Source organism: Lycorma delicatula, chromosome 4, assembly GCF_047948215.1.
Source record: "Lycorma delicatula isolate Av1 chromosome 4, ASM4794821v1, whole genome shotgun sequence".
Classification (NCBI taxonomy): Eukaryota; Metazoa; Arthropoda; class Insecta; order Hemiptera; family Fulgoridae; genus Lycorma; species Lycorma delicatula.
In genome coordinates this window covers 98,421,484-98,448,249 of record NC_134458.1, presented here as the reverse complement: position 1 = coordinate 98,448,249, position 26,766 = coordinate 98,421,484, and the positions used below count along the sequence as shown (strand labels likewise).

The window sequence follows — 26,766 nt, the reverse complement described above, 5'->3', positions numbered from 1 at the left end:
TCAAAGCAATCTTAGGGTTGATGAACACACGCATATATGCGCATATACGCACCCAAACACACAATTTAAAATATTGACTAGACTGCTGATACTACTTCAAATGTGCTAAATGGGGTAACACAGATAAAATTATATGCAATGCCAGTGAAACTATTCTAGCAACAAATAACTGATAGCAAATTCATTTTTAATATCCTTTCTAATTATCTGATAAGTATTGTATTATTTGTTGTACAGCTGAAATAAGGTTTAGATGGTATCAATTATTTTATAACAATATTTAAAACACAAACCATTTGTGGCAAAACAGAAAGCATTTTAATTAAATTTAAGCGAGAAAAACAGAACTGAGACCGAGTTAAAAAATTTATGAGCAGTATTAAATATATAAATAACTTACAAATAAAGTTATTTAATTTATTTTTGTTAAAAACCAGTAAGAAAAAAAAATAATTTTAATTAACTAATTATACTGTTAGGATACAATTTTAAAAGCTACTGTTTAATTTAACACAATGTTAATAATTATATTAAATTAAATAGTGTTTCTTTTCAGAAAGGACCAATACAATCTAAATTATAATTTTCATTCTTTAATTCTAAATAAATATAAGAATATAATTTTGAGAAAAAATGGTTATGTAAAAAAAAAAAAGACAGAACATATGCATTGGGCTGATGTCTTTTGTGTATCCTTTTTTAAATAAGTGTCACTGAGATCACGCAAATAGATGTTAAATGTGAAGCAAGAAGGTCGGCAAAAGATAAATTTATATACTAAAAATGTCTATAAAAACAACAGACATAGCTGCATAATAAAATCACCTCATAATACAAAAGGTAAAGGAAACCATATATATATTACACATATACACACAAACAGAAACTGAACAAAAAATTCATATGTAAAAATATTTTATGATAAAAAAATCATCAACTGACACATTAATAGACTTGAACAACTTTAGTACACAACCATACTGAATATTGTTACAAACATAACTCAACTTTTAACAAATATATGATCAAAAAAATTCTGATATAATCGGTTACACTGTTTAGTTTTATGGACATTCATCACTGACATTAACTGAACCTGTTAATATTTATCATAAATACATACTAAACATCAGCATATACTCAAAAAAAACTAATCCACAATACAGATTCATAATTTTCTTCTTGAATTCACGCTTCTATTTTAAAATGACTTTAACATGTACCCGATTATAATTTTATTATTTTCAGAAGTTTATGAATAAGACAATTTTATTTCTAGAAGAAAAATGATCCAGCTTGAAATCAAACTATATACATATCTTCAGCAAAAATTAAGTATTGCTTAATGTACAATGCCCTATACCTTTGAATGCTTAAGTATGTTTCCAATAATAAAATTCAAAGGGTATTCTACTCGCATAATCAACACGCATAAAGTAAATATATGACATCAATATTAAAAAGCTCCAATTGAAGGTCACGCATTCAAAAATGTATAGTAAAGATTAAACCCCAAAGAACTTCAAAGGGATATTTTCAAAATGATAAAAGTAAATAATTCAGAAAGAAAATCTTTTTTAAGATGTACACTGTATTATTAAAGAAAAACAACATTAATGAAATAATTTTTTTTTTTCACGATAGAAGTGTATAAACAAATTTTTATGTATTTATTATCATATTAGTCATTTCATTTGATAACTGGAATAGAATCTTGTAAGTTCTATTAATGCAATTTTATTTAGAAAAGATCCCCCAATTCATGTATATCACAGTAGTTCATACGGAGATTTTACAAAATTTCTGATTACAAATTATTTGACTAAATTATAATAAAAATATACAATCCACAGAAAAGTATCTGGGAAAGATTTGATGGCTTTTAGAAGCACATAGCCCCATTTTCTCACTATGGTAAATTCTAACATAAAAGGTGGTGATGCCAGAAAAAGAAATAATTCCTGAAAATGAGCAGCACTCTTTTCAGTAATCGTTGAGAGTTACAACTAATTAATTGTTGATACAGGTTGAATAAGATATATTTTAGGTTTAAAGTACTAAGCGGTTGAAACAATAAAAATTACAGCCATTTTTCTGAGGTGATGTTTCTCCTCTTGGGTAAAATAAGTGAGATCAGGTGAGAAGATGAACACAACTTTTGGTCAGGTAATTAAGGGATATTTAATAAAAAATTAAAAAATGAAATGTAGGAGTAGGAATATTAATGATTAAAAAATAGGACAAAGGGTTTGATATTACAAGCAGCAAAATGAAGAGATTATTTGTCAGGATAGATTTAAATCCCACACCTACAGCAACAGTGAAGAACATTTCAGTGAAGAACATTTATAGCTTCTTCAGTAACAGATGATGAGGTAGAAAGAATTATGTAAAAAAGATTATTAATCTAATATGTAATGGGAGACAATAATTTAACAATAGTAGGAGACTGGAATGATATAAAAGGACAAAAAAGAAAATAATTGGATGGCTACATCAGAGAAATGAAAGGGGAACTAGGCTTACAGAACTGTACACAAATTAACCCATGATTACAAACACAGCTTTAAAAATCATAAGAGAAGAGGGTACGCATAGGTAACAAGGAAATATGTTAAGATAAAAATATATAAATCATAATTCCACTTACCAACCAATGTATGTACATACACAGAATTATAATTTATATATTTTTATATTACATATACCAACAGGCTATGCTAAATAAAATTATTCTAAAATATGTAAGGCGCAGTGTTTCTCAACCTGTGGGGTGCACCCCCCTAGGGGAACGTGATAACATTAAATGGGGGGCGCAAGCATATCGAAAAGAAAATATTATTATAAAAATTTATTAATTTACTGAAAGGAAAGCCAAACAAAATTCTGACATAATAAATAATAAAATAAACATTTACACTGATATAATACATTTATAAATAGGATTGTTCAGTACTGCACATTGTATTTAATATTCAACTTATCAATACTAAATTAAAAACAAATTTAATAATTATTAGAGTCTCACTTGGGCCTGTCTTGCAGAGCAAAGTTTTTTGAAGGAAGGTTTAATATTAGAAATAGACACTCCCAAATTCTTTTTCTATATTTAACTGAGATATATATATTGTTTTCAAAGCAGCCACCACAGAAAATCCGGTTTCGCAAAAGTAGGATGTTGAAAATGATACTAGTACAAGAAGTGCTCTCGTTTTCAGAGCAGAAAATTTATCACCCACCCCTGCCCAAAATTCAAAAAGAGTGATTTATTACTAAATTGTTTTTTTGATTTTGCCACTTGCTGTGAAGTCTATGAAGATTCTTCTTTGGCAGTTGAGACCTATTCGGGAGTATTTTGAAATGAATCCCTAACCCACTTGTAACTTGCTACCAAGTTGTTGTCAACAAGAAAATACTTTTTAAAATTCTTTGCCAGCACGGCTAAATGATTTTTAATGGTTACAAAAACAACTTTCACGTTGTTCTTCAGCCTTGTAAGTTTTAACACGTTCATCCACATTTGCAAACATTTCCAGGTTTTTTTGCTTTGAATTTCTGCTCCACAATTCTGATTTTCCACAAAAAGTATTAACTTCATCACTTGTATCCAACATATGTGTACTTGCTCCTTGAAGTTGAAGAATCAAGGTATTTAATTTCTCAAGTATGTCAATCAAGTAGCTCAATTCCATCACAAATAAACCATCTCGAAACTTCTCGGCTTCCGGTTGGTTTTCCTCTTCTAAAAAAAAAAAAAAATGGCAATTTCATCTTTAATTCATACACATTTCAAAAATTTCCCACGTGATAACCATCTTGCCTCGCAATAAAATAATAATGCTGAATGCACAACATCCATGTATTTACAAAGTGCAGAAAAGATTCTTGATTTTAGAGTCTCATTTTTATATTTTACTAGGGTTACAAATGTTGTTAGTACAATATTCAGACCAGAACTCATTTCTTTGGAAGCCAGAGCTTCTCTGTGGATCATGCAATGTGTCCAGACACACTGAGATTTTGTTTCATAAGTGCTTATATACTTTGGAATCTTCCAGACATTGAAAAAGCATCATCGGTGCATATTCCAATGCAATTTTTCCACTCTATATTTGGCTTGTTTATAAAATCATTTAAGATAGCAAATAATGTGAGTGCTGTTGCTTTGAGTTCTATTGGTTTGCAGAAAAGTATTTCTACTGCTGACATACCATCACAAAATTGAACATAAGCAATGAAATGAGCATCTTTATTGCTCTCTGTAGACTCATCAAGCTGAAATGAAAAAAATTTATCACACAACTTCCCAAAAAGCTGATGCTGTACATCTTCAGCTATATCACCAATTTGATGGGCAACAGTATCACTTGATAAAGGTATTAACTGCAATTGTTTGGCAAAAGTATTTCCAAACAGCTTTCTACAATCTCAATTGCAGCTGGGAAAATAAGCTCTTTACCAATGGTGTGAGGCGTTTTGCATCTGGCTACTTTATATGAAACTTTGCAAGAGGCAAGTAAAGCATTTTCATTCACAAAGTTTTTTTTTTAAAATGATGTTTGCTTTTCATATGATTTTAATTTTAATTCTAAGAATTCTCGGACTTTGTTAATGTAATCACTATGAAGCATTTCCAAATGTCATTTAACTTTATTAGGTTTCATATTGTCTGCTGCCAAAATTTTTGAGCAAATGACACACAGGGGTTGGTTTCTTCTTCTTCATTTACTACAGTACTGGTAAACCCAAAATTTAAGTATTCTTAAAAATATTTTCTTGATTTTATTTTCGGAATCACACTTGTCTGGCACTTGTTGATGCTTCACTATTGTCTAATGCTTGCTTAAGCCCACTTAAAAATTTATCCATGATTCTGTATAAATCTATGGCCACAAATATTTAAAACCATGAATTGCAATTAACATACAAATTGCAACATACACATTCACAATAGATTTGATGGCGATAGAAGGATCGACTTGACTGAGACTGGCTGGGAATGAACAAGGAGCAGCATTTATACATGTTTGCGCAGATGTTCCAAAATATTCATAACAAATCAGAACTTCTTGTGAAGCCGCAACAACGTCTGATATGGTGGACATAAGACAGAGAGCAATAGAGAGGCACTGATTCTGGTTTTGTCAATGCAGCAGATCAGTGTTGCCAAATATCAATAAATTTACTTATTCATGATAATTTGTAAGGTTTGTAATTAAGGTCATAGTGTAGCTTTATCATCAAAATACATTACTATTGTTTGAGAGGAGGGGCGTGAAGAAAATTATGATTGAAAATTGGGTTGTAAATACTGGAAGGTTGAGAAAAGCTGTGTTACGGTATCACATGTAGAATGTCCCAGAACCACACACTGATTCTGATCACACTATAGCAATAACAAAATGTAGGTTGAAATTTAAAAACTACAGAAAGAAATGAGCACATACATGTGGAATATAATTACACCAAAAGAGAATTTAGAAGTTTGTACAAACCGTAGACCCAGGACTAAATAAAAGATGAAATCAATTAAAAATTAATTGATAAATTCAAAAAAATAAATAATTAAGGAAGAAGATAAAACATTTTTTAGAAAGGTTTGGATAACCAAAACAGTAGAAAGCTATGGATAATAAAAAAACACATTATTATTGATGGATGAGCAAAAAAAGTTAATGATGAATGCAGGAAACAGCAAAGGTTCTTTAGGTATAAAATTACAGGAAGTTGCAAAACAGCAAAGGTTAATTGGTTGATGGGGAGATACAATGAAGCAGATGAGAATATGATTACAAGAAAGATCGATATAACATACACAAAAATTAACAGAAAACTTAGGAAAATGAAGCCAAAATGTTAATATTATCAAAGGTTTGGATGGAAAACCATTGTTATAGAAAAAAGAAAGAACCACTAGGTGCAGGAAAACAAAGAAAAACAGTATAGATATTAATAAGTTTCTTGGAATGCAATTAATTTTTTTGTCGATACACAGTACGGCTTACACTCCTAGTACAGCAGAGATATTGCTACAGAATTTCATTGTTACGCTGCATAAAAATTTGAATAATCCCATATCTAAAACGGTATCAGAACTTTTTCTTGATATAAGAAAAACCTATAAGATATAAGAAATACTATAAATTATGAATTTACTTAAAAGGTTTGAGAATATACATGCATGGACGATGCCTCCGATTCAATTTAGATCATACTTTATCAAAAGGCATCAGTTTTTTGTGATAAATAATATGAAAAATTGAGCTTAACAAAATTAACTGTGGTGTCCCTAAATCGACCCTGGGATCGCTTCTGTTTTTCATTTGTGTAAATAATTTATATACTACTTATTTTATCGTTTGGTAACTGATTTAATAATACAGTCATTGCATATGAAAATGCTGATGTCAAATAATGGAATGAATCATAAAGTTTAATCTCAACAATGTAAGTTCATGGTTTCATAGCGATAGACTGGCTCTCAACATAACTAAAATAATTTACCTAATTATTTCTCTTTCTAATTCCTTCCACTTTCATATCTTCTTGGGGTATCATAGAACTGAATATAAGGGCATTTCTTGTGCCTGTGATATAATATTGTTTTATCAGGTTAAATATTTGTGGCAATTTTTGATGATAAATCATGAGGCATATTCATAAAGTACGAGCTGTTTGGTCATTAAAAAAAGTTAACTCGTGAGAAAAGGTTTTAACTTAGAGTTTTAGTTTACTAAAAATGCAAGAAGAGGAAGTAATCGCTAGGTGCAAGGTTGAGACTACACGGTGAGTGGTCAAAAAGTTCCCAACAAAAATCTTGAACCTTGGTTAAGGCAGCGGTATGAGGATGGGTGATGTCGTAAAGGAGGATTACGCCGTATGACAGTTTCCTGTATCATCGATTTTGGATTGCACGTCTCAGTTTGGTGAGCGTTTTGTAATATACAACAGCAGTAATTATTGATCCATGTTCTATGAAATCAACCAAAATTATGCCCTTTTTGTCCCAAAAAATGGTAGCCAACATTTTTCGACTCGAGTACGGAGATTGCTTAAACTTTTTCGGTTTTGGGGAACTTGAATGGTGCCATTGCATTGATGTTGTTTCGATTCTGCGTTGGTGTAGGATATCCACGTCTCGTCGCCCGTAACAATGAGACAAAATAAATCATCTCCATCTTGTCAATAGTGGCCCAAATCGCTCGTCCACTGCACATTCTTTGCTCTTTTTGTTAATTGGTGAACATTTTCGGTACCCACCTTGCACACAATTTGTGATATCCAAGCTTTCTGTGGCAATGGTGTACAAGTAGATAGAGGTGCACCCAACATGCAGAAATTCATCAACCAGAGCACTTGCACTTCATCATCGCAGTTTTCGGTTCACTTGTTCAATGATTTCGTCGGTCTGAATACTGGGCCTGCCACTCCACTCTTTGACATTCACATTTGTGCGGCCATTTTTAACCTTTCCTTCGCTCATTACTATTGGTCCATACACTAGGCAAAACTCCCGCTGAATTTCAGCAGCTGAAGATCCTTTTGCATACAAAAATCAAATCACAGCGTGCACTTCACAACTGGTGGGAGAAACAATTGTTTTGGACATTGCGATCTGCATTCACTGGCAGGCAAACGACTATGAAATCAAAACAACTGCAGTGGCTTCGTAAATAGCTGATAGATGGCCCTGCATGCGTGAAACTGTGTTCAGACCTGCTAATATTTAAATATAAGCTGATGGTCCTTACTTTATGAATATGCCTTGTATTATGGACCGATCATATTCAACATATCAAAAATATTTATGTTAAAATTTACACAAATTTTTACCATTAGTAGAAAGTCTGTTCACTTTACATTCTCAGAAATGTGTATTTTGTCTTTATTCTTGATGTTAAATTATGTCCTCTCTTGGTTGTTAGTATTTGCCAAACTCAAATCCTATCCTATTTTTGTAGCATATAAAATTCTGCCTCTTAAATAAATAGGTATTTATTTAAGGTTTTGTCTTTATTTTGCTTAACAAATGAAAATTTGGGGGGGGGGGACTGATGATGATGGAGGAAGAATCCTTATTAAATATGCCTGTTTACTCACACCCCCAAAGCTGAATTATAATTAAAAAAAAAAAAATTTAGGATTTCAATTTTTTAATACTTTATTGCTTCTATAAAATGTAATAATAATACAAAAAAGTTCAACTGTTGGGTTAGGAGGTGGTTACTTACCCTAACATTTGGATTTATTCGCACAATGTTTTATGCAACTGCTTAGAACCTGTGTTTTTTCTTTCCTCTCCTGCAATGATGTGCTGCGATTGTAGCCAAAGACATACTGAATGATTAGAGATAAAGTATGTAAGAACCCCTGAATGTGGCTAGGTGCTTTGTGCTCTTTTCATGCAATAATAAAAGACATTAAATAAGGAAATTATAATTTTAAACATTATATTTGTAATTTTTTATTTTGTCTGAAAGTATACTGTATACCTGTAAGGAATTTTATTGTATTATGTTAATATTGCTGTAAATATTAGTCTTTTCTATTGGAAATCATTAATTTAGAAAGAAATTTATGGAAAGAAGTATGCTTTACTGCTGTTAAAAATGGATAATTTTAAGAAACTTTATAAAAAAACATCCTTTTACATCGAAGTTTGTGCCCTTTAGTCAGTTTTTTATCTGCAAAAATATGCCCTAAAAGAACATGAACCACATTTTGAAAGTTTTAGTAATGCAGTAAATTCAGTACATTTACTTTGGTTTAGCTAAACTACTATGAAGTTTCTATCAAATATACTGGTAATATTTAATACAATAAATTGTATCAAAATACTATTTGTTTTCTTTTTTTTGTCTGTGCTGCTACACAACTAAAAATGAGTAATGCAACTAAGCAATTGCTTCACTATTAATTTCATTAATAAGTAACATGAAATCTCAAATGTTTGATTCTATAATGATAGATGGGTTATGGAGTTTATGATGGTTTTTTTAAAAAATTAGGCAGTTATTATTCTCTTTCTTTATCTTCTAATATCTGGACACTAATAGAAGCACTCCTATGACATCTTTGAAATATATCCTTGTATTGATAACATCTGGCTGAATTGCTATTATAATAAATTCAAAACACCAATGATTTTGGTGAGCATGCACAATTAAGAACAATTTTAAACTGTGTGCATGTACTATGCTAAAAAATTGTCGTAAGGTCACATCAAACACTAACTAAATGATATAACTACTTACAGTGCCTACAAAGTATCGGTGTAAGGAAGTAAACATCTGAGAAGTGATGATTTGGATGAGTTGTATTTCCCTGTTGATCATTATCCATTACTGTAAAAAAAAAGAAATGCATGAAAATTAATTAAAAAGAACTCATTTAAAAAAAGAAATCTTGCAAATATCTAAAAATAAACATTTTAGCCAACAAATTATAACTTTTTATTTTAGCTTCATTAAGGTTTATGCTTTTAATTTAGTCTTTTTTCCACAACATAACAAAGGTAGACTAAAATAAAGCGTTTTTAAATATCACCCTGTCTGATTCTTACTGAAAAAAAACAAAAAATTTTAATGAATTATTCCAAAAAGTTCTTTACATCTCTTACCTAAATACTACTTGTAATAAACTGACAAGACTTTTATTTAACTTTAATTTAGTTTCTACTCCACTATTGTACAACATAAACTAGCCATTTATAGAAAAGGATTCTCAAAGTTGTATTTTTTGCTTAAGTTTCAGTGAGACCTAAACATAGAGACACCAATAAATAAATTATACATAATACAATTAAATCAGTTTCCTATTTTATTAGTAGAAAAGTAAGTTAAAAAAAAAACATAATACAAATTTTTTTGCAAAAGCAATATAAAGTATTTTATTGCCACAAAAATTTACATCTAAATAAAAAATACAAATTAATACTTTTGTTCATAATTAAAATATTGTCGTAAATTAATTTTATTATTATTTTTACTTAAATAAATAACAGCAATAGTTATGTCATTCAATTTTGGCCAAAATTTGACACTTCATAAAATTAAAACTTTTGATTTTTAATTCCAAACATTATTAACTTTATATTACAGATAAATATTACAACCACAATTAAATGTTTATACTTTATAAGAAATAAATACAATAATTTATTATTATTAATAAAATTCTAATTAACATGGAGTAGAAAAAGTAACGAACAATCTACTTCACTGCCTGATTTGCTCCAATATAGGAAAGATGATAATGTGCTGATTTCACACATTGATTTAAAACATCAACAGATATCTCTGATTTAAAATGATAATTTTTTTTTTATTTTTGACAAAACCTCAGCTAAGAAAAAACTAAAAATTAGCATTTTCTAGTAAATTTTCTGATCTTTAGGTAGTATTATTTATTTTACCCTCATTTTACTGTAAACTATTTCTTTTTATAACTAAAAAAAGAATAAATTTCAGAATTTTTTAAGTTCAAAAAAATTTTAAAATTTTCAAGACTAAATTTTACCCCAATTATCTTAGGGAAATGAGGAATATAATGAATTAAAGAAAAACTAATCAGTTCTCATTTATCACAGACTTTTTTTCAAAATATTATTTTAAAATTTATTCTCAATAAACTATAATTTATGATTTTCTTTTCATGTGAATTTTGAAACATAGGCTAAGAGCTCAAATGCATACACCTAATGTTAGTTAAAATTAGATATATGCAAAAATAGAAGTCAGTATAAACTGACAAAATTTATGGAGTTGTGCAGCTGTGGTGTAGCAAAATATGTTACTACTAATTATTTTTTGTAACATTGATTAAAACTTTATATTTATATAATTTTAAAATATTGTTTATTTATGGTGAATTTCAGTATCAAATTCAAATATCTTATTAGTGATAAAAGAAATAACAGAAACAAATTCAAATGCCTATTTCAAATATCTTATTAGTGATAAAAGCAATAACAGAAATTACAATCTAAAGTAAATATCAAAATACCAAAGTGATTTTACATATTCTATTTATTTAAACATAACAGTAACCTATCAATTAAAAAAAAAGTAGTTTTATTAAAGTGCCATTATTATTATTATTAGATAAATATGAAATCAATGAAAAAGTTTTACACTTATGTTTTTCTTAGGATGTATTCTGAACTTAATTCTTTCATGAACATATTATTTCTTTACCTAAAACTTGGTCAATTTTTATTATAAACAAAAAAGGCATCAAATAATTAAGGTTAATTTAAAATACTATCATTTTTGTTATAGGCAATCTTTATGAAGGAGGCTCGGTTTATGAATTAATCATGAATATAGTGTTAAAATTAGGTTTTATAAAGTGCTTTTCAAAAAGTTGTATCTCAATCAATCCTTGCCTTACAAGGCCCAAAAAAAGACTAAAGGAAATTGTATAAATGCTTTAAAATGGTTAACCGACTATTTTTTGATACATTTATATTCAGCAATTTGCAAGAAAAAAATATTTTTCCCTTATGTAAAACAACTGGTTCTCTTCTTGATCATATTATTGGAATCAATGAAACATGAAAGTGTAAGTAAAAAGAGATAAATATTAATATGACTACCAAAAAAAAAACATCGCTCTTTAAATATAGGATAATTAAAGAGCATGCAGGTGACAATTTTGTATACAGCGAATATCTCTTTCTATTTTTTTAAAATCTATTCAAAAATAAATATATATATATATTTATATAGCCTATGACTCTCTCAGTATATAACCTATGACACTCCAACAAGGAGTCTAAATCGGTTCAGCCATTGAGCTGCTACGGTGGAAGAAATATACATACATACCATACACCCTAAATATATTACAATCCTTTTTTGGTAGTAATGTAAATAAGGCCCATTTCTGAGTATATCAATTAATTTTTGTTCTGGTTTCATTCCATCATTATTTTGTATTATACTAGCAAAAACCCCGTTTGAATTTTGGGTCTTCTCACTGTTCACGTTTTCTTTTTTTCTTTCTCTTTCATTGCTTTAGCTAGTTTTTCTCCCTTTGTTTCCTTTCCAATTTTTCAAAGTTTCATTTCTTAACTACTTTTGCTTTCACTACTTTCTTTAAAGTTATTCTCATTTCTATCATAAATAATCAAACAGTTGTGATCACATCATCAATACTGATATCTACACCTGGTAATTCATTGGCTTTCTCAACAGCTTTCCTATATCTTTGATCTACTAAGAATGGTCTATCTAATAGCAAGCTTTGTGCCCAGGGGATATCAATGTATATCTCCTTTTATAGTTTTTGAATCAAGTGTTGGTTATAAATAATCTTTTCTCCCAGCAAATTTCTACTAATCTGTTCCTCCCCATTCCTTATCCCTTAGCCAAATTTTCCTACCACACTTCTCTCTTCACCTTTTCTGACCACAGCATTCCAATCCCCCATCAGTATTTTACAACAGTCCACCAATATTTTGTGTCTTCAATACCGCCATACATCTTTTCAATATTTTTTTCTTCATGATTTAATGTTACCATATCAGTTATCAGTCAGATGTCAGAGTGAGTGGATGTGTCTCTGAGGAGCTGTGTTATTTTTTTTGTTATTACGTCTTATTCTGCCAAATGTTTATGAGATGAAAACATAAAGGAATTGGATATAACTTTGTTTTTTGCACAGATAGTATTAATTGAAAATTAATTTTTTAAATAGTAAAATAGTTAAATTTATACTATTATACAGGTGTCTCACAATGACAGAACACATTTATTTGTAATTTGGAGGGACAAGAGTAATCGTACACACTTGTATGTTACTAATCTTGAAAGCCAATGCATTTGAGTTTTTTGTCATTATTTGTTGTAAGTGTCTATTCCTTGATGATGTTGTGGATCCCAAGGGAAATTGCGTATGTTTTAGAGACGTACTTTTCTTCTCAAGACTCAATCATCGCAGCACAAAGGAAATTCAGCCAACACAACACGATGCACCATCCTGGAAAGTGACCCTCTGTGAAGTGAGGAACTTTGAGAAACAGGAAATTCCAACAACAAAAAAAGTTCCCTGGACGGCCTCAACATTCTCATTCCAATGACAAATTTAACGTGTTGCAAACACCATGTAACAAAGTCCAAACAAGTCTACCTGTCAATTGTTTCAGGAAGTGAATCAATTCACTTCTAAGTAGCACAAACGTAGTAGTGTTCACAGGATTGAGACAAGACTTGCACCTCTATTCGTATAAGATACAGGTAGCACAGCAGTTGCTCCTGCCAGATAGGCTTAGTCAAAAAATTTTTAGTGATACAATTTTGGATAAGTGCAATGAGGACAAAACATTTCTTGAGCACCTAATCTCGTTAGATGAGGCCCATTTCCACTTATCTGGTTATGTTAATAAGCAAAACTTTTGGTTTTGTGGTCAAGAAAATCCTCGTAATGTGCACAAAAAACCTTTGCATAGTGTCAAAGTTATCATTTGGTGTGCCATGATTCATGCATGTGTTATCGGTTTATACTTTTTTGAGGACAAATATGGTTCTGCCATTACCGTTAATAGTGAACGCTTAACCACATGCTCAATATGTTTCTCATCCTGAGTTAGAACATCGTGATCTGTCAGAAATGTGGATGCAACAGAACAGCGGTACCTTTCCACAGTATGACAGCCTATGGCAACTCTCTGCCAACAATTCCCAGGGCGCCTCATTTCACAATTTGGTAACATCAATTGGCCAGCTAGATCACCAGCAGAATACTTCCTTTGGGGTTACCTGAAGGAGAGAGTATACACCAACAAACCATGAACAATTATTGCACTAAAGGAAGAAATCAAAAGGGAAATTGCAGCCATTCCAGTTAACATGCTCCACTGCACCATTCTGCAGCTTAAAGACAGAACCCAAGAATGTGTTCTCATTATAATGGTGGCCACCTGAAGGATGTGATTTCCAAAACTTAATGTAGTGTGCAAAACTCCTGTATGTCATGCAAGTATTCACCAGTTTGCATTAAAACTTATTATGCAACTCCAGATATTTATATTTTAAATGTGTCCCATCATTATGGGACACGTATATACAGAGGAACAGGGTTTTTGTATGTTTGGGATAAACAAAAAATTACTCGATCAATCGCAATAAAATTTTTACCCATGTTTCTTGGCATTAACTGAGAAGGTTTCTAGATATAGTTCATCTCAAAAAATCTCTAAAATAATATATATATATATATATATATAGTACTGGAGATTTTCTGTTGAAACACAAACTTTAATGAATTAAATTGATGAACTGTGATTCTCTCACTGTGTGCTGGGTTTGAACTGAAAGATTCTAATCAATCGAATGAATAATATTACCACAAAAATAGAATTAAATTTACGTTAAATAAAATATTAAATAAATTTAAAAAAATTTCTGTTTAACAGTAATGGGCTTCCTGTTGAGACTGCGTATGAGGCTAGAGTGGTGAGGTATGCAAGCACCTTGTGGGAGGCTAGATCGACCATCACTATCAACTGGTAACAAATAGCATGCTCCTGGGGCGCTGTTGTAGGTGGTACAATGGGGCATTTTTATAATATTTCTGCAAACAATAATCCGATTTTCAAAATTGAAATGGGGAATTTGTTAGTAGGTTGAAGGCTAACTTTTGCATGCATCAGATCTAACAGATCATGTTTATTTGGAAATGTTATTTAAAAATGAAAAATTATTTATTAAAAGTATTAAATAATAAATAATCTGTTACAGTGCTGCAATTTTCATTCAGGCCTCTAGGTGGTGGGCTGCTAAATTCTCATGCTTCTTTCTCACACTGAGCCGCTCCCAAGATATTTTTCAGTAGAAATTATTTCAATAGAGGTCTAATTGAAACTGAAGGCAACACATCATGAGTGATTCATAATCAACACCAAGCAAAAACTACTGAAGATAAATTGATGAAAATTTGTATGTTATGTTATTCTTATGGTGTAACTGCACACTAAGAAAGGATTTTTCAAAATTTCAAGTTTAAAGGGGTAAAATCGAGTAACAATAAAATTTAATATATTTTTAATTTCTAGGTAACAAATGAAGAAATCAACCTGATTTTTGGTGAGTGCAATCTTCATGTGAATAAACCAATTTCTAGATTTTTCAAATTCAACTTTGAAAGAGGGTGAAGAAAGATAAAAAAACTTTTGAACGATGATAATAATTTTTTCCTATCCCAACTATACTAAACGAGATATTCAGTAGTTTTGGGCTTGTAAATACTCTTCAAATAAATATATAAAAACCGTTTTTGGGTTTTTGAATTCCGATTTGTTAAAGGGTGCGAAGGTATATGGCGCTGTGGTTTAACCAACACAGCCACTGCCACCGTTACTGTATATGTAACTGGCTGCTTGACTAAAAAACATAAAACAAAAACATTAACCACTATGGGAAATGCAAGTAACTATATAACACAAGCAAAGCTGCAACAGGGTGCTAGTGAATTAATAATTCAGAAATTTTAAATGACATCAAGAACAAGGTCTAGTAAGGAGCAGAGAAGAAGGAGGGGAAAAAGCAAATTAAACAGAGTTTATTAGCAGTTAATAAATTGGACCTGATTTTAATCAAATTTATTTAAATTAATACTTAAAGGGAACTGCTTAGTTTTATTTATAATTTTTTTTTTTTTTTAATATGGGCTTAAGAGGCTACGTTAATAGTTAGAAAGAATAGTCACTTCTTTAGTATTTTTAGTTTTATTTATATTATTTTTTTTCATTTCTTTTTGTTTAGGCCTACTTCAAAGTATTAAGTGACAGTTGTATAGTTTGAGTTGAGGGAGTATTCCATTATTTTATCAATCTTCAGTCTGGGATCTATGGTTTCTTTTGTTACACCTTCCTTTTTCCTTGAGAGAATGCGATTCATGCAGCCGACTTTAAATTTAATTATACAGTTTATTTATTTTGATTATATTTGTGTTTTAATTCCATTTCTGCTTGAGTATTTTGAGAAACAATCAATTACTGTATTACATAATATGAATTTGAATTGTATTACTGAATATGGAAAAATGTTTCTACAATATTTTAAGTTAAGTATTTTTACCTTGTACTATAACGTATGCCATCAGTAATTAATGTAGTGTTAACCTACAATTTATTTATGGAGGAACAGCCTATACTTATTTATAGGGGTAGTGTATTTCACTAGATAGGAAGATTGATGCTTGTTTTCTGTTTCTTAAATGCGTGTAATACATGAGTGAATGGATGTGAATGTGAGACTTATTTTGTCTGTATTTGACTGATAGTGAGTATGCAAGTGATGTATCTATAGGTGTATGAGAAAAAGGGTGTTTGTGGTTATGTATTATACAGAGTCATTTTTACCAGCCAGGGAAGTGTATTTTTTAAATTCTGCTATGATAATCGGAGATAGTTACTACAATACAATGTTGTATGAGAGTGTTAATGATTTAAACAATAATCTCTTAATGAGCCGGAATAACCTAATGATCATTCACCAAAATATCAAGGGTTTAAATAAGGATTTTGATACTATTTTGTCGTTGTAAGCTGCTGAAAAAGTAGACCAGAGATATTATCATTCTATCTGAGATATGGCTGACATCAGTTGTGGCCTCTTTATATAGAATAAATGGGTATACATCTTTTTGTGTGTGTGATGATTTTTCTAAAGCTACTGGGGTTATTGTGTTTGTATTTGTTGTGAAGGAACTTACCTGTGTGAGAGTAGATATTGAGTTACTGGATGCAGATTTTATTCTTTTGAAATTTCAGTGGTTTGATTATACTTTTTATGTTCTTGGTGTTTATGGCTGGAATAAGCAAAATAAGACTTTGATTTTGAAAGGTCTTGAAGACCTTCCTACAGTTACAACATGGCAATACTATTTTAACAAGATATTAACGTAAATATTATTGAAACAGATAGTAATGGTAAAAAATAATTACAAATACTTAGTATGAATGGGTACAGCTTTTTAGTTAACGTTGATACTAGAGTTACTGAGAATGATAGGCCATCCTGTATTGATCACATTTTTTATAAATCAATTATATATAAACACAATGTTTATAGTGCTGTCATTCTGAAACATTTTAAAGATCATAGGGCTGACGCCATAGCTATTTCTAACGACAGAATTCAAAATAATTTGATAAAGTATTTTATAGAGGTACTGGATTACGATAAATTAAGGTCATATTTATATGAACATGATAATGATGATGTAGATTTTTAGTTTAATAACTTTTTAGATGTTTTATCAGGGAACATTAAACAATCAAAATCTGTTATTTATTTTAAAAGGGAGGTTAAAAAATTCAAAAAGCTTAGCCATGGATAACAAGTGGGCTGTGCATTGCCATTTTTCAAAGAAACGGATAATACAGGAAATGCTCATAGCCACAAAATTAAAACTAAATATACTAAATTTAGGAAAAAATTATATGTGTGGATTAAAACAGCTAAAAAACAATATTTTAAAAATATGAAGTTATTACCTACCAAGAATCAGTGGATAAATTATAAACCAGTATACTGGTATGTCTACTATTAAAAATAAAATATCAAAAATATGTGTAAATGGTAATGTTGTTTCTGATGAAGATGAAATTACTAATATTTTTAATGAATTCTTTGTTGGAGTATCTAATAAAGTTATCAGTAGCACTGATACTGTGAATAATACAATGATGCAGCATTATCATGATCAGTAATTCTTCCACTTCACTTAGATCCATTTTTTAAAATGCTATTAGTTATTATGAGATTAGTGTATATAGTGTCTCTAAAAGCAGATAAATGTCCAGGTATTGATAATATCTCTTCTGCTCTGGTTAAAGAGATTTCTGTTCCAGTGATCCCTGTATTATATGCTATATTTAATAATAATAATCTTGCTATGGGTAAATTTACTTCTGCCCTGAAATTTGTAAAAATTGTTCCAGCTCATAAATCAGGCTCTTTAGATGTGCTTGGCAACTATTGGCCCATTTCATTACTTTCAGTTTTTCCAAATTGCTAGAAAAAGTAATTAAAAAAGGTTGGATTTATCCAAAACCAACCTTTTTGGATAAAAATTCTTATCCAAAAATACATTTTTTTTACTCAAGTCGTTAGGTTTCACGAGGATCAGAGTATTTGCATGGCATGAGTTTGTAATAGATGTTTATTCTGGACTTAATCCAGTAGATAAGCAAAAGGTTTCTGGCTTATTTCTTAATATTTGATACAGTTAATCAATTGCTTTTAGTAGATGAAATATATAGTGCTGAAATTAGAGGTGTAGCTTTAAAATGGTTTGCATTATCTGGAGGGCAGAAGTCAGTATGTAGTTGTGGGCGATTGTGTGAGTAATATCCTTCAAGTGAATTGTGAAGTCACTTGGAGCTCAGTTATTGGACCTATTCTACTTCTAATTTTTATTAATGACCTGTTTTTGCATAAATTTGATGGTGCAGCTATATTTCTTCCAGATGATACTACCTACTATATTCATCTAAAAATCTTGATAGGTTGCAAACTGATCTGGATAATTTAGGCTTCTAGTTTTTCTGACAATGCTTTGGTTGGTCTTAATGCTTTAAAAATCAAATATCTAATATCTAATATATCATAATGTTGATGGTGTTTATATTCAATTACAATGCGACTGTTCAATCATATCTCAGGTAAATTTTATTAAATATTTAGGGCTGATGATAGATGAAAAATTATCATGAAATCTATATACACAAAGTTTGAAGAGATATTTGTTTATATGCATTAAAAAGTTTTATCATGTAAGGACATTTTTTCCCGTAGATGTTCTTCAACAAATTTACTTTACTCTAGTTCATTTGAAATTAAGTTATGGATTGTACTGCTGGGGATAAAATCATTATTTTTTAAAAAGCTATTGTACAGGTAATGTGTGATGTGAGTAGGAAAATTCATTCTTTCCTTTTTTCAGAAAATGTCTTTTTCCCATTAAATCTCTTTTTGTTTGTAAGATGCTTCTAATTTTTTACAAAGAGGTACTAATGCTGAGGTGATGATAGCTAAGAGGAAAGCTATTACATAATCAGGAGACTTCTAGAGGAAGTATAAGTTCTAAGACCTTATTATACTTTGTTTCAAAAAAACCTTTCTTTTTCTAACACGAAAGTTCTTTAACTACCTGCTTGGTAGTGTAAGAAATGCCCGTAATCTGAATCAATTTAAGTAGTGGATTTACTCCTTGACAATTGATGAGGTGGAAACATATTGTGGTCAGTTGGTGATTTGGTCTAAATGAAACAGTTGTCAATTTTAAATATAAATGGGATCTTAATATATGGGATCTTAATATTCATACCTGGTCGGTATCAATGTTGTATTTTGGAACTAGGTGTGTGTGTTTTGGGAATTAATCTTTTTATTATAATGTTTTACTAATCATAATGTTGATCTGGTACTCCTATCTACAGTCAAGCTTTTGCTTTATAGGTAATATAGTTTCATATCCAACTGCAATATTATCTTTAACAATAGCAGGGGATTAAATTTATTGATATAGTAAATTGATTAAATATCAGAGTTCTAAATTAATTGCTTTATATTCTATATAATGGATTGTATGTACCACTTATGTCATCATGTTGCAGCTGAAAATATAAAAGTAAAAGAAATATTTACTTGTACTATAACTAAATTTTTTGGTAACATCCCAGTCCTTAATGATATTAATGTATCATTTATATAACTTACTTTCTGCAACCATCTTGTTACTTTCCTCATTTTGCTACTCCCATTTTGCTATTAATTTCATATAATTGCCACTCCATTCTTTCCTTTCTTTCTTCCAGAATATTTTATTCTGGAAGGTTTATACGTATATATATATATATATATATATATATATAAACCTTTCTTACCTAAAAGATATATCCTTTTATTTACCTTTTTAAAAGATATACCTTGTATATACCATTCTTACCAGAAAGATATATACATAGATAAAGCGTTTCTGAACATAATTAAATCTAACTTTCTCTTCAACTTCTCAATATTAAAATAATTATTTTTTGAAAAGTCAAATTAAGAACTGGAGAGGCAGCTGAAATTGAATTTTCAACTATTAAATAAATTAAAAATAAACAGATTTTAATGAATACTCATGATCTGATTGCATCTCAAAGTCAAATAAATTGTTAATAATAGTAGAATGACAACTTATAATGAATGATATTTTATATATAATATATATTTAAGATGTAATAGTTATATTTTACATTTGTTTAATTCCAGTTAATTATAGAACAAATTTGGCATTTTTTTCCAAATCCTTTATATTACCACAGCACTTTATAGTATAGAGCACTTCTGAAGTGCTTTACTAGAGTAAAATTCATTTGAGTTTCAAAATTAGACTACACAAGAAAACCATATGTAGCTTATAATTATATAAAATATTTATTTATTTACAGAATAACAAGAGGCTAGTCTACAAATAGTCAATGTGATGAATGTTAATGAATTTTGAAGTATGTGAAAAATGCCCTGCCTGACTGGGACTTGAACCCAGAAGACTGTGGATGAAAGGCAGAGAAACTACCACTCCATTATGGAGACTGGCACTGAAATATTAAATATAAGTTTATGATATCTGGAAAACCGTCTGTAAGTTCAATGATCACATACTTTTTTTTTTTTTAACCTCCGAGTCCACAGTTAAGCATTACTTCAGAGGATGAGATGAATGATTTGTAGCGTGTGTGAAAATGCTATGCCTGACCGGGATTTGAACCCGGGACCTCTGGGTGAAAGGCCGAGACGCTACCACTCGGCCTTTCAATGATCACATACTAGAATGAGAAATATTTTATTTCAATCAGAAATGGCAAATTACGTTTGTTTATGTTCTGAAACAAAAGGCTAGGAATGCTAAATATTATGTCTAATATTACACTTCTAGTTAACTGTAGCCTTAATTTGGTAACAAGGACCAGATAAAAACTGTGATTTCTCTGCGATGAAATTTTATTAAATAAAGCAAACAACAGTTAAATTTTTAGGATAAGTAGAAAAAGGTTAAATAAGATTTTATCTTGCCTTACCTTATCTTTATCTCATTACGTAAGATAAGATAAGTTGGATTTCATATTCTTTTAAGTAACCTGAATGAAAAACATAATAACAAGAATTAAAAATATATAATTTTATATTACTGATTGGGTGGTTTTTGAAATCAGCCAAAAAACTGGGATGTTGAAACAAAAATGAATTAACATTCACGTGAACTAGAAACTGCTAATATGTACCATAACAGACCCGACAAAAAATACATAAAACTCAGTGCCTAACAGAAATTAAATACCAAAGTAATCTTAAAGTTATTACTTCTGTTCTAGGGATTACATTAACGGTAAATGTAAATCACTGGCAGGTTTATTTGCTAACAGTAAAGCCAGTAAAATTAACACTTATTTTAATTTACAAAACTCAAATAAATAGATTGCACAAAAATAAGACAATTTAAATCCTCAAACACATAAAGCATTTCCAACTAATTTTTAAAATAAGTGTATTACTTAAATAATAAAAAAGGATATACAATTCATCAATCACTGTTGATAAAAATACATAATTCTTGTTATACAGTTCTTTATCTCTTTTTAGCAGTATTAAAGATACAACCTTTATGTCTTGTTCCTTTGTCAATATGGCAAAGATTCACAAGATAATTTAAATTCAAAACTTTTTTCTTTCATTAACAAAAAAAACTGACTTTTAGAGAACAATATGTAGTACTAACCTATACCTAACATTCATATGCAAAATTCATAACAAACAATACTCATTTATTCATACCACATAAATTTATATCTACTATATTTAACAACTGTTCTTTGTTAAAATTTAACGTAAGATTTTCAGAAAAAACAAATAGAAAATAAAATCTTAGGTTTTTAGAATCTTTAAAAAATACAACATGTAAATGGTTATTGAAATTTACATAGATGCATTTTAGTTAACAATAAAAGATAGATTGCAAGACAAAAGCAAACAATAATTTTTAAAATGGAATTATTGATAATAAATAAATATGCAGTGCAGTCAAAAGGTTTTTTCATGTCAGCTTTAAATATCAAGTAGAATAAAAAATAAAAATATACTTAACTTTTTATGATGATAATTCAATGGATATTTGCATCATTTTTTATTATATATATATATTTTTTTTGTTTATAAGTTTTATAAATATACAATTTAATAATAATAATTAATATATATATATATATATATATATATACAAAATTTGTAATAAAATATTGAGTCCAATGTCCCTTAATGTAATTTATTAAATATTAATTACTTATATTTAAACCTTCACGACATTCACCTACATGTGTGTCTGAAATATGACTACATGTTGGTTGTTGCACATTGCAGAAGGATATGGTGAATGGTATATTAAATCTGAAAATTAATTTTTTCATTTCAGATAAGAGTCGCACCTTTGAGCTAAAGGAATTAACAAAGACAATTCTGAACATGCAATGGAGCAAATACAGTTCCAATGCGGGTGATTGCATACCAAAATGATTGAGGTCGTAGGATTGGTTAGATATGAATTTAATATAACACTATTGCCATCAACTGTGGGACAGTCAGAAAGAAACCACTTACAATGTGCAACATCCAGAAAAGAAAGCCTCTTGGGGGATTTGCAGTTTCACTGATATAGCATTATCAGTAAGGATTGTGAAAGCATTTCCCAATAATCCACAGAAATCGACCTGCTAAGATGCATACGAGCTTGGTATCAGCTGGTTCACTGTGCGTGGCATTTTGAAATATGAGAGCATATTCAAACTGATTCATATCCACGAACTAAATGAGTGTGACTGTAACAGGTACTTGGAATTGTAAAATTCTGCTTTAAGGGAATGTGAAAACAACCAACTTTGGTTTTACAAATTCCACTTTTCTGCTGAAGCTGGGTTCCTTGCGAATAGAAATGTTAATTCTCATTATTATAGCACAGACAGCCTTCAAGGAAGAGATACATTCAAAATGTGAATCGGTTCCAGTTTGGGCAATGATTGAATGAGAAGGATTGTTAGGAATGTGAATCTTGGAGATGTGTTAATGCTATTGGCATTGTGAATTCCTTTGTGAACTTACAATGTAAGGGAAAAATACAAATGCTGCTTATTCCAACAGGACAGTGCACCCTCTCTTTATACCATTGTCGTGAGGGAAGTTTACGATCGCATATTACAAAATTGGTGATTAGGAAGGAGAGAACTGATAGAATGGCCGGCCTACTTCCTGATCTCGCAGCCTACAACTATTGGCTTTGAGGTTATTTGAAATAAAATGTTACACCAGAAACTATAAGACATCATCACACTGAGAAAAGCAATTAAGGAAGAAATTCGTGCCATTCTAGTTGCCATGTATCGTAAAGCAATGATTGGCTTTCCAAAGTGTGGATGATTTAGATGTCAATGATGAGCAGTTTGAGATAATTGTTTGAGATAAAGTGAATTTGGTTGGTATTGGTCTTCAATCTGGAGTATTGACTTTTCAATGACACCATCTCATTTCCTGTAACCACAATAATGTATTCACACGATGTGTAGTCAAAATTCTGACTCTCTCTGTAGAAACCTGCTTTCACAGTTACTCACAATGTTAGTCTAGTTTTTCAAAATAAGAGGTGAAAATGTTACCAAAAATAAAACTGTGTCTAATCATGGCAAGAGAAAATTTTAATCTAATTTAATGAAAGAAAAAATACAAACAACTGTATACTGTAAACAAATAAAATATAAATATGCATAGGAATTCTAACCATCCATGTTAAAATAATATTTATTGTAATATAATAAAGCTTACTGGAGGTGATGAAAATGAAATTAAAAAATATTAATAAAATAGCTACAGAAAATGTACACAACTAACCGACTATAAAAATATAATAAAACAAACAATAAATTGAAAAAGAAATTTAACTTACATCAAAAGTCATAAAAGAAACAATTAAGACAGGATAAAAAAGGAAATATAACACATACTATTATCTGAGAGGTAAATTGAAAAATTAATATGTGAATGTGGAAAATTCATTAATAAATGCATTTCTCACTGCACATTCTTTTTAAAACTTTATTTGAATGTTCAGATTCCTATTATTTTGCAATTATTCTAATTGTAATAAATTAAATTTAAAACTAGAATTTTAGTCACCAATGGATGCCATTTTCATGGTGAGAATAACAAAATGTAGATATAAGAGATAAACTTTGGAGCAATATAATTATACATAAGTATGAAACATAATATTTCTACTCTCTTGCCTAATTATCTGTTGCAGTTTACCAAGTATTCATCGGGTACAACTTATTTTAGTCTGGCCCATAAAAAATATAAATACAAAGTATTTTTAAACCTAAAAATAGCATTTCAGAGTGGTTAAAAATGTCAGAAGTGGAAGGAAAAACTGATATAATTAATTAAAAATATATGGAGATCCAAAAGTCACGTAAAATTAAATCAAAATTAAAGTGTTTAGAAATATAATATAGATGATGACAATGTTCTATCGACTACTGCAAGATAGCACTATGGGCGTTAACAACAACAAACCTAGATGCCATTGTGATGTGTATTGATCACATGACACTTGCAATATTGCTTTGTTTATTGCTTGGTAAACATGTCATTTTCCCAAGAGCAATGAGCTTTTATTGTTGAACTATATTTTTTCAGTTGTTCTTATGCACATGTTGTAAACGAATTCCATGGGAATTATCCGGATGTGGCAGTGTTTAACAATTTGACCATAACGAGATTAATCGTCTGTTTTAGAGAATGTGGATCTTAGTGAATGTAAATTTGGTCAACTGAAAATCCATATGCTACATGAAAACCCCTTATTCTCTCAGAAAATGGGAGTGTCGTGTGCCATATCACGTTGTCGAATAGTGGGCCTCATAGTGGGGGTAGTGGCCCCACATACAGTAAACAGTGTTGTGTACCAAGACACATTACACAGTTTATTGTGCTATTTGAAGACAATAAACGTGATTGTTGGTTCCAGCAGGACAGTGCCACATGTCACACATCTACTGAAACCATGCATTTCTTTTCAGAGTTTTTTGGCAACCGTATCATCTCTAAAGGATTGTGGCTCCCATGTTCACCAAATTTAGCATCCCCAGATTTCTTCATGTGGGGTTATCTTAAAGGAAAGGTCTATAAAAATAGGCCAAACACACTGGAGGAACTAAAGAAGAACATAACAAAAGATTAACATCAGTATCTATGTGTTCCACAAAGTGACCTCAAACATGGTAAAAAGAGTTCATACATGCACTACTGATCAGTAGAGCCATTTTGAGCATATGTTGTGAAAATAAATAAATTTTTAAACATTATTATTTAATGTCTTATTTTTTTATTACTTTGATGTGCGCAGCTTTTGGATCTCTCTGTATATGGGCCTGAAAATATGCCAACTGCAATATATTAAACTTAGGAAAGACAAATAAATAATTTAAAAAAGATTTTCAAAACATTAAGTAGCATAAATGAATGGAACCATTTTTTTTAACATGGCTTTATACCTGTATAATCAATTGTAGAAAGTAATGAAGAGACCAAAGAAATAAAGCAAAATAACAGAGAAATTGGTTACCTAGAAGATTGTACATATATACATTTAAATGTAAAATGGAAATAATAAACCACCAAATAGAATCTTATTATGATAATCTGTACAACTAGCAAGAGAATACTATAGGAAAGTAGTTAACAGTTCAGTCTGTCTTCAGCTACAGTCAGACACAGCTTTATTTTATAAAATTTTTCATGACAGTACTGATAGTATCAATGGAAGCTGTTTCTAGGCGAACGTCAAAGTTTTACAATTTTTGTGGTTTAAATAATATTAAATAAACCATACATATACATTTTTATCTTTCTTTATGATATATTTAGGCTTGTCATAACATCAATTTAATCATAAAAGTTCTATATAATTTGGGATGATGGACTAATGTTCATCATTACTCAAGTGAAAACCAATATGTATGTTACGTTCCGTTTGTATATATAAAAATATATGCCGATTCTATAGCACTTTATTATTTCAGAAGTGGATAATGACTATGAAGCAAAGTATAACCTCATATACACAGAACACCTTAACATATGGTGATCTTTTAATATGCCAACCTGCTCATTATTTGCATGGTTATAGAACTGGCAATCTAGCCATAATATTTTTATTGTTGAAGCAAAAATATTTATGCTCTGATTCAGTGGCGGCTCATAGCTAAAATTAGTGGGGGTGCTGCTCCAGAAAATGTTTTCTGGGCTTTTTCAAGGCCATGGTTAAAGTTTTCTGTAAAATAAAAGAACAAAAAAAAAATGAATCAAATAGAATAGCTGGAAGCTGGATAATAATCTAATTCTAAACTTTATTACATTCAAGAATATGTTACACGGTTTTTAAGCACATTGTGCTTAAAAACAGTATTCGCTTTAACTGAATAAATAATAAAATGTCAATACAGATAATATTTTTCAGTATTATTAGAAAATAATTTAATAAATTGTCCATTTAAAAATACTATAGTCCAATGATGTTTAATTTAAATTTCTATATACATAGAAACAAATACATAATTAGTTTTTACTAATTACCTTCTCTTTCGCCTTTCTAGCATGTTTTTGGACAAATTTGGCAATCAAAGAGCCTTTGCTTTCCGCCATCTTCTGATCAATACTGAAAAAA

The 26,766-nt window shown here is 29.9% G+C and overlaps 1 protein-coding gene across 8 annotated transcripts in view; it reads right to left on the bottom strand.

Annotated features, from left to right (window-relative positions):
* Positions 1 to 26,766, bottom strand: part of Pi3K21B (phosphatidylinositol 3-kinase regulatory subunit alpha) — a 300,183-nt gene that overhangs the window by 210,929 nt on the left and 62,488 nt on the right. For 7 of the 8 annotated variants that reach the window (XM_075363761.1, XM_075363759.1, XM_075363758.1 and 4 more), the window contains one exon: positions 9,255 to 9,344. In XM_075363761.1, coding sequence (XP_075219876.1) covers positions 9,255 to 9,344 — 90 coding nt within the window. Of the gene's footprint in view, positions 1 to 9,254; positions 9,345 to 16,716; positions 16,832 to 26,766 lie in introns of those variants that run through there. The other variant, XM_075363764.1, reaches the window with a different exon arrangement.